At 44.6% G+C, this 9242-nt stretch overlaps 1 protein-coding gene across 1 annotated transcript in view; it reads left to right on the top strand.

The window, feature by feature from the left end:
* Positions 1-6407: 6407 nt before the first annotated feature.
* The window catches only part of DNAH14 (dynein axonemal heavy chain 14), a 551687-nt gene continuing 548852 nt past the window's right edge, over positions 6408-9242 (top strand). The window contains exon 1 of the mRNA XM_043511487.1: positions 6408-6647. Coding sequence (XP_043367422.1) covers positions 6408-6647 — 240 coding nt within the window. The remainder of the gene's footprint in view (positions 6648-9242) is intronic.

Here is a 9242-nt window from a genome sequence, read left to right as displayed (position 1 = left end):
GTTTTTTTTGGTTGGATTGGTTGCTTTTGGTTTGTTGTTTGGTTGGTTTGGTTGGTTGATATGGTGGTTTGGTGGGGTGGTTCATTGGTGGTTGGGTGGTTGGTGGTTTTGGTTGGTTGGTTAGGTTGGTTTAGTTTGGTTTGTTTTTTTTGGGTGGGTTGGTTGGTTGGTTTGGTTGGATTGTTGGTCTGGCTGGTTGGTTGGGTTGGTTTGGGTTTGGCTTGGTTGTTACTGTGGATTGGTTGGTTGGTTTGGTTTGGTTGGTTCGGTTCATTGGTTTGGTTGGGTTGGTTGGTTTGGTGGGTTGGTTGGGTTGATTCGATTAGTTTGTTGGTGTGTTGGTTTGTCATTTGGATTGGTTGGTTTCATTGATTTGTGGTTGGTTCGGTGTTTGGGTGCGTTGGCTTGGTTGGGTTGGTTGGTTGGTTTTGATTGGTTGTTGGTTTGGTTGGTTGTTTCGGTTGGGTTAGTTGGTTCAGTTGGGTTGGCTGGGTTGTTTGGTTGGTTCGGTTGGGTTGGTTTGGTTAGTTTGGTTGGTTGGTTGGGGGTTCGGTTGGTTGTTTGGGTTGTTTGGCTTGGTTTGGTTGGGTGGTTTGGTTTGGTTGGGTGGTTTGGTTGGTTGGTTGGCTTGGTTTGTTTGGGTGGTTTGGTTGGTTTGGTATGTTTGTTGGGTTGGTTTGTTGGTTGGGTTGGTTGGTTTGATGGTTGTTTCTGTTGGTGGGTTGGCTTGGTTGGGTGGTTTGGTGGTTGGTTTGCTTGGGTTGGTTGGTTAGGTTGGCTTGGTTTGGTTTTTTTGGTTGGTGGGTTGGTTTGATTGGTTGGGTTAGTTTGGTTTGTTGGTTGGTTTGGTTGGTATTGTTGGTTAGGTGGGTTGGTTCGTTGTGGTTGGTTGGTTTGTTGGTTTGGGTTGGGTTGGTTGGTGTGGGTTGGTTCGGTTGGTTGGGTTTGTTGGTTGGTAGGTTGGTTTGGTTGGTTGAATGGTTGGCTGTGATTGGTTCGGTTGGTTGGTGGTTGGGTTGGTTTGGTTTGTTCGGTTGGTTGGTTTGGTTTGGTTGGTTGTTTTGGTTGGGTTGGGTGGGTTGTTTTTTTTGGTTGGGTTGGTTGCTTTGGTTGTTTTTTGGTTTGATTGGATTGTTGGTCTGGCTGGTTGGTTGGGGTTTGGGTTGGTTGGTTGGTGGGTTTGGTTTGGGTTGGGGAGTTGGTTGGTTCGGTGGGTTGGTTGGTTGATTATGTGGGGTGGGGTTGGGTTGGGTTGGTGGTTGGTTTGATGGTTTGGTTGGTTGGTTGGGGGTTGGGTTGTTGGTGGTTGGTTTCTTGGTTTGGTTGGTTGGTTTAGTTTGGTTGGTGGGTTGGTTGGTTGGTTTGTTGGTTGGGTGGTTGGTTGGTGGGTTGGGTTGGTTGGTTGGTTTGATGGTTTGGTTGGTTGGTTAGTTGGTTTGTTGGTTGGTTCGGTGGGTTGGTTGGTTGGGTTGGTTTGGTATGTTTGGTTTGGTGGTTGGTTTGGTTGGTTGGTTCGGTTGGTTGGTTTGGGTTGGTTTGTGGGTTGGTTGGTTGCTTTGGTTTGTTTTATTGGTTTGATTGGATTGTTGGTCTGGCTGGTTGGTTGCGTGGGTTGGGTTGGTTGGGTGTTTTGGTTGGGTTGGTTTGGGTTGGTTTGGGTTGGGTTGAGTTGGTTGGTTGTGTGGGTGGTTGGTTGATTCTGTGGGTTGGTTGGTTGGGTTGGGTTGGTTGGTTGGTTTGATGGTTTGGTTTGGGTTGGGTTGGTTGGTTGATGGGTTGGGTGGTTTGGTTGGGTTGGGTTGGTTGGTTGGTTTGATGGTTTGGTTGGTTGGTGGGTTGGTGTTTTTTGGTTGGTTCGGTTGTTTGGGTGTTTTGGTTGGGGTGGGTTGGTTTGGTTTGGTTGGTTGGGTCAGTTGGGTTGGTTGGTTGGTTGGTTGGTTTGGTCGGTTGTTTGGCTTGGGTTGGTTTGGTTGGGTGGGTGGTGGTTAAGTTGGTTGGGTTGGTGGGTGGTTTGGGTTGCGGGGTTGGTGGGGTTGGTTGAGTGGTTGGTTGGTTTGATGGTTGTTTCTGTTGTTGAGTTGGCTTGGTGGTTGGGTTGGTTTTTTTGGTTGGTTGGTTGGCATGGTAGGGTTGGTGGGCGGGTACATTGGGTTGGTTTTGGTGGTTGGTTTGGTTGGTTGGTTTGGTTGGGTTGTTTGGTTTGTTGGGTTGGTTTCTTTGGGTGGGTTGGCTTGTTTGGTTGTTGGTTTGGTTGGTTCAGTTTGGTTGGTTGGTTGGTTGGGTTGGTTTCGTTGGGTGGGTTGGCTTGTTTGGTTTGTTTCATTGGTTTGGTTGGTTCAGTTGGTGATTTGGTGGGTTGGTTTGGTTATTTGGTTGGTTTGGGTTGGGTTGGTTGGTTGAGTTGGTTGGTTTGATGGTTGTTTCTGTTGATGGGTTGGTTGGTCGGTTGGTTCGGTGGGTTGGGTTGGTTGGTTAGGTTGGGTTGGTATGGTTTTTTGGTTGGATGGTTGCTTTTGGTTTGTTTGGTGGTTGGTTGGTGGGTTGGTTCATTGTGTGGTTGGGATGGTTTGTTGGTTTCGTTGGTTGGTTCGGTTGGTTTAGTTTGGTTTTTGTTTTTGGGTGGGTTGGTTGGTTTGGTTGGTTGGATTGTGGTCTGGCTGGTTGGTTGGTTGGTTGGTTGCGTGGGTTTGGCTTGGTGTTACTGTGGATTGGTTGGTGTTTGGTTTGGTTGGTTTGGTTCATTGGTTTGGTTGGGTTGGTTGGTTTGGTGGGTTGGTTGGGTTGATTCGATTAGTTTGTTGGTGTGTTGGTTTGTTCATTTGGATTGGTTGGTTTCATTGATTGTTGGTTGGTCGGTTGTTTGGGAGAGTTGGCTTGGTTGGGTTGGTTGGTTGGTTTTGATTGGTTTGTTGGTGGTGGTTGTTTCGGTTGGGTTAGTTCGTTCAGTTGGGTTGGCTGGGTTGTTTGGTTGGTTCGGTTGGGTTGGTTTGGTTAGTTTGGTTGGTTGGTGGGTTCGATTGGTTGTTTGGGTTGTTTGGCTTGGGTTGGGTGGGTTGGTTGGTTTGTTTGGGTGGGTTGGTTGGTTCGGTTGGGTTGGGTGGTTGGTTGGTTTGTTTGTTTGGGTGGCTGGGTGGGTTGGTTTGGTTTGGTTGGTGGGTTGGCTTGGTTGGGTGGTTTGGTTGGTTGGTTGGGTTGGTGGTTTGATTGGTTTGGTTTTTTTTGGTTGGTTTGGTTGGTTGGTTTGTTTGGTTTGTTTGGGTTTGGTTTGTTAGTTGGTTTGGTTGGTTTGTTGGTGGGTTAGTTGTGTTTGGTTGGTTCGTTTGGTTGGTTGGTTGGGTTGGTTTGGGTTGGGTTGGGTCTGTGGGTGGTTCGGTTGTTTTAGTTTGTTGGTTGGTAGGGTTTGGTTGGTTGGATGGGTTGGCTTTGTTGATTGGTTCGGTTGGGTTGGTGGTTTGGGTTGGTTGGAAGGTTTGGTTGGGTTGGTTTGGTTGGGTTGGTTTGGTTTGGTTGGTGTTAGGTTGGGTTGGTTTGGTTTGGTTTTTTGGTTGGGTTGGTTGCTTTGGTTTGTTTTATTGGTTGATTGGATTGTGTCTGGCTGGTTGGTTGCGTGGGTTTGGGTGGTTGGTTGGTTCGGTTGGTTGGTTTGGGTTGGTTGATTTTGTTGGTTGGTTGGTGGGGTTGGTTTGGTTGTTCTGTGGGTTGTTGGTTGGGTTGGGTTGGTTGGTTGATTTGATGGTTTGGTTGGGTTGGGTTGGTTGGTTGGTTTGATGGTTTGGTTGGTTGGTTTGATGGTTTGGTTAGTTGGTTTGTTGGTTGGTTCGGTTGTTTGGGTGGTTTGGTTGGTTGGGTTGCATTGGTTTGGTTTGGTTGGTTGGTTTGGTTGGGTTGGTTGGTTTGGTCGGTTGTTTGGCTTGGGTTGGTTTGGTTGGGTGGGTTGGTAGGTTAAGTTGGTTCGGGTTGGTGGGTTGGTTTGGGTTGCTGGTTTGGTTCTGTTTGGTTGGTTGTTTTGGTTGGTTGGTTTTGTTTGGTTGGTTGGGTTGGTATAGTTGTTTTGGTGTGGGTTGGTTGGTTGGGTTGGTGGCTTGTTTGGGTTGTTTGGTTTGGTTGTTTGGTGGTTCAGCTGGGTAGGGTTGGTTGGGTGGGTGGGTTGGTTGGTTTGTTTGTTGGTTGTTGATTTGTGGTGGGGTTGGTTTGATGGTTCTTTCTGATGGTGGGTTGGCTTGGTGGTTGGTTCAGTTGGTGGTTGGTGGTTGCGTGGGTTTGGCTTGGTTGGTATTCTGGGTTGGTTGGATTGGTTGGTAGGTTTAGTTCTTTGGTTGGTTGGTTTGGTGGGTCGGTTGGGTTGTTGGTTTGTTTGTTTGGGTTGGTTAGTTTCGTTGATTTGTTGGTTGGTTCGGTTGTTTGGAACCGCTGGCTTGGTGGGATTGGTTGGGTTGGTTGGTTTGGTTTGTTTGTTGATTGTTTGGGTTGGGTGGGTTTGTTTGGTTGGTTCGGTTGGGTTGGTTTGGTTAGTTTGGTTGGTTGGTTGGTTGGTGGGTTCGGTTGGTTGTTGGTTTGTTTGGGTGGGTTGGGTGGGTTGGTTGGTTTGGTTGGGTGGTTTGGTTTGTTTGGGTGGGTTGGTTGGTTCGGTTTGTTGGGTTGGTTGGTTGGGTTGGTTTTTTGGTTGGGTTGGTTGGTTTGATGGTGTTTCTGATGGTGGGTTGGCTTGGTTGGGTGGTTTGGTTGGTTGATTTGGTTGGGTTGGTTGGTTCGGTTGGTTGGTTGGTTTAGTTGGTTGGTTTGGTTGGTTTGGTTTGTTTGTTTGGTATGGTTTGTTGGTTGGTTTGGTTGGTATTGTTGGTTAGGTGGGTTGGTTCGTTGGGTTGGTTGGTTTGTTGGTTTGGGTTGGGTTGGGTCGGTGGGTCGGTTCGGTTGTTTTAGTTTGTTGGTTGGTAGGTTGGTTTGGTTGGTTGCATGGGTTGGCTTTGTTGATTGGTTCGGTTGGATTGGTAGGTTTGGGTTGGTTTGGTATGTTCGGTTGGGTTGGTTCGGTTTGGTTGGTTTGGTTTGGTTGGTTTGTTAGATTGGGTTCGTTTGGTTTGGTTTGTTTGGTTGGGTTGCTTTGGTTTGTTTTATTGGTTTGATTGGATTGTTGGTCTGGCTGGTTGGTTGCGTGGGTTTGGGTTGGTTTGGGTTGGTTTGGGTTGGGTTGAGTTGGTTGGTTGTGTGGGTTGGTTTGGTTGATTCTGTGAGTTGGTTGGTTGGGTTGGGTTGGTTGGTTTGTTGGTTTGGGTTGGGTTGGTTGGTTGGGTTATTTGGTTGGTTGGTTTGGTTTATTGGCTTGGTTGGTTGGGTTTGTTGGTTTGGTTGGTTTGATGTTTGTTTCTATTGGTGGGTTGGGTTGGGTTGGTTGGTTTGGTGGTTTGGTTTGGTTTTTGGTTGGGTTGGTTGCTATGCTTTGTTTGGTTGGTTCGGTCGGTTGGTTTGGTTGGTTGGTTGGTTGGGTTGGTTGGTTGGTTTGATGGTTGTTTCTGTTGGTGGGTTGGCTTGGTTGGTTGGTTCGGTTGGTTGTGTAGGTTTAGTTGGTTAGGTTGGGTTGGTTTGGTTTTTTTGGATGGGTTGTTTGCTTTGGTTTGTTTTTTTTGGTATGGTTCATTGGTTGGTTCAGTTGGTTGGTTTGATTTGGTTGGTATGGTTGGTTGGTGGGTTGGTTCGTTGGGTTGGTTGGGTTGGTGGGTTGGTTGGGTTGGTTGCATGGGTTGGCTTGGTTGGTTTGGTTTGTTCGGTTGGGTTGGTTTGGTTTGGTTTGGTTGGGTTGGTTTGTTGGTTTGGTTGGTTGGTTAGGTGGGGTTCATTTGGTTTGGTTGGGTTGGCTGGTTGGGTGGGTTGGTTTGGTTGGTTCAGTTAGTTTGGTTGGTTTGGTGGGTGGGTTTGGTTGGTTTGTTGGTTTGGTTGGTTGGTTTGGTGGGTTGGTTTGATTGGTGGGTTAGTTGGTTTGGTTTGTTTTTAAATGGGGACTCATGATTTTTGATCTCTTGAGGTTGGCAATACTGAGTCAGTAATGACCAAGGATTGTTACCATCATTAAATATTTGGTTGCCTCCATGAAATAAATTAGTAGTGTTAGTCCCTTTCTCAATGGATAATACTTAAAATACTCACCTCTTATATAGAGCTTTTCATCAGTAGATTTCAAAGAGCTCTAAAGGGAGTTGTTATCCCTATTTTACAGTTAGGGAAACTGAGTGGGAAAGTGGCTTGCCAAAGGACAAGCAGCAAGCCAGTAACACAGTCAGGAATAGAATCCAAGTCTGATTCCCCGTTCAGTGCTCTAGTCGGTAGGCAACACTGACTCATCACAAAAATAGCACCAAAACTGGCATCTATTAGCTCTCTTATTTATATCCTCAGCAGAGACTAAGGATGGAATGACCCAGGAGATTGAACTTGCTTTAATCTTGATTCAGGGGATTCAGACTGCAGGCAGTAGGTGGGTGGTGGTAGTAGTAAGGTGTGGGCATAGGCTCTACTATGCCACCATTACTCACACTATATCTGATCTTTGCTGGGTAAAGTTGACTGATCCTGAAGATGACCAGGAAACCCAAGACTCCCCACCAGATTGGAACTTTGTCCAGGACTCCTGGACTCTAAGTGCAGATGCGTTGGTAGGTGTCTGCCCTTTCAGACTATGGTACCACTGGGACTGTGGGCCCTTGTGTTGAATGTAACCTGTTTTACCATTCTCCTTATTTCCCCTGTTTTTCTCCATTTATCCCTCTGAATAAATATTTCCATTTCCTATATTCATTGTACTATTCCAGTGTGTGTTCAGTCTGGGGGGTATGGAACAGGTACCCTAGGATGGAAGAGACCTTCCCTGCTGCTTTCCTGTGCGTATCTTTTCTTGGCTGGAGCTGCCTGCAGAGCAGACTCTATTTTGGCCACAAGGGTGCTAAAGTTACATCTAGATAAATGGAGGGTTTTAGTCTCTAGTGATGATAGTTCATGAGATCTGAATTCACATTAACAACTTTAAGACTAAAATATTACTATTCTTACAACTCATGGGATTAGATTACATGAGAGAGCGGACTGCTTCTATGCAATAAGAAGGATGCAGTTCATATGAGCTTGAAGAGTTGATCAAGCACTGTATGCCTCATTGACAGATGGGACTAAAAGTGTCTGAGTGCAAGTGTGTGCACGAGAGAGAGAAAGAGGAAAAAGACTTATTTCAAAATCTTGTCAGAATGCACATTTATCGAAAAGACATCTATAACATTTCTTTTGGTGGTAAGACCACTCTCCGTCCAGCTGTTTAAGATAGAGAGTAGGAGAGATTAATATTTTCACTGACAGAGTAACTGCAGGATTCATACTGTTTCTTCTGTATTCAAAGCCTTACTGTGGGTTTACACTGAGAATGCCAGGTGTCCAGATGCTAAGGTAATGGAATATGATAAGCTATTAATAGATTTTATTTTTATTTATATATTTATTTATTTTAGTTTTAAGACAAGAAGGGACACTGATCATCTCAACTAAAATTTTCAGATAGCACTGAAGTCCAATTTTCAAGTCACCTGGTACTGTATTAGTCAGGATATCAGACTGCTTCAAGCTATGACAGACATGCACTGCATGTATAATTCAAATAGATTCCAAGGTAAAAAAGGACCATATTGATCATCTAATCTCACCTCTTGTATAACATAGGCCATACAATTTCCCCAAAATAATTCTGAAAGCCACGCTTTTAGAAAAACCTCCAATCTTGATTTAAAAATTGTTAATGATGGAGAATCCACAACAACACTTGGTAAATTGTTCCAATGAGTGAGTAATCACTGTTTAAAATGTACACCTTATTTCCAGTCTGAATCTTCCAGCTTAAACTTCTTGTCACTGATGTTAGATTTTTCTCTGCTAGGCTGAACAACCCATTATCAAATATTTGTACCTCATGTAGGTGGTGGTGATTTTATGTTCTCTTCCAGGTCACTAATAAAAATGATTAAATAGCATCAGGCCAAGAACTGATCTCTGCAGGACCCCACTAGAAACACCTGCTCGATGATGATTCCTCATTTACAGTTACATTTTTAGACCTATCAGTCAGCCAGCTTTTAATCCCTTTAATGTCATGTTAATCTTATCATTCTAGTTTTTTTAATGAAAATGGTGTGCAGTACCAAGTCAAATGCTTTATAGAAGCCCATGCATGTTATATCATCACTATTGCCTTTATCAACCAAACTTGTCATTGCATCAAAAAAAATCAAGTTGAACAGGATTTATTTTCCATAAACCCATGTTGATATAAATATTACCTTCCTTTAGTTCTTTTATGATATCAAGCATTGTATCAGCTGCTCCATTATCTTGCCTGGGATTGATGTCAGACTGACAGACCTATAATTATCCTGGTCCTCCCATTTACCTTTTTTAAAATATTGGCATAAGATTAGTTTTTTTCTGGAACTTCCCCGATATTCCAAGACTTATTGACAATCAACATTAATGTTTCAGCAAGCTCCTCAGACAGCTCTTCTAAAACTCTTGGATGCAAGTTATCTGGACCTACTGTACAGTGCTATGTAATAATTTTATGAACACTATGTGACTTGGCTCGCAAGGTGAAATAATTGTATATTGGGGTTATGAGACTTGCCTCTAGGAATGCACTGATCTATCTTAATAGGAAGCTGTGGGACGAATAAACAGGAAGGCCACACTATGGTCCCAGATGGGCAATCTCCCAATAAAGACAGTGGCATGCATCATGGCTCTAGGCTGAAGTGACATAGCTGTTTTGCCAGGCTAGGAGGATAAAGATCAGAAGATCTAAAAACAATTAAAAAGTGACTTAACTCCTGCAAAGTTGGGGTGAGTGTCCATGTAGATGGTTAAACCCCTGCAAAGCTAGTCAGTTTTGTAGTAGTATTTTATTGGGTTTACGATGGTTCTCTTAAATGCTTTTTGTTGTAAATACTTTCCTTTAAGGAGGCTATTTGCTTGCTTTATTAACCACTGACATTGTTCTTGGACGAAACAGAATTGGAGGGTCTGGGCATAAATCCAACCTGCTGAGGTAAATCATGGTTAGTACTAGGAGACTGCAATCCAGGGCCCAGCCTGCGAGGGGAGAATTGTGAGATTCTATACTAAGAGACACGTGACTGCTTGAGGCCTAAGACCTTAAGGGGTGTATGTTTGGAGACACCAAGTGGGATCAGAGGTACAGCTTACTTAGGAACTAT

The sequence above is a fragment of the Dermochelys coriacea genome, chromosome 3 (genome assembly GCF_009764565.3).
Source record: "Dermochelys coriacea isolate rDerCor1 chromosome 3, rDerCor1.pri.v4, whole genome shotgun sequence".
NCBI classification, from domain to species: Eukaryota; Metazoa; Chordata; order Testudines; family Dermochelyidae; genus Dermochelys; species Dermochelys coriacea.
Note: the sequence above shows the minus strand (reverse complement) of the source record. Positions and strands in the feature narration are given on the sequence as shown.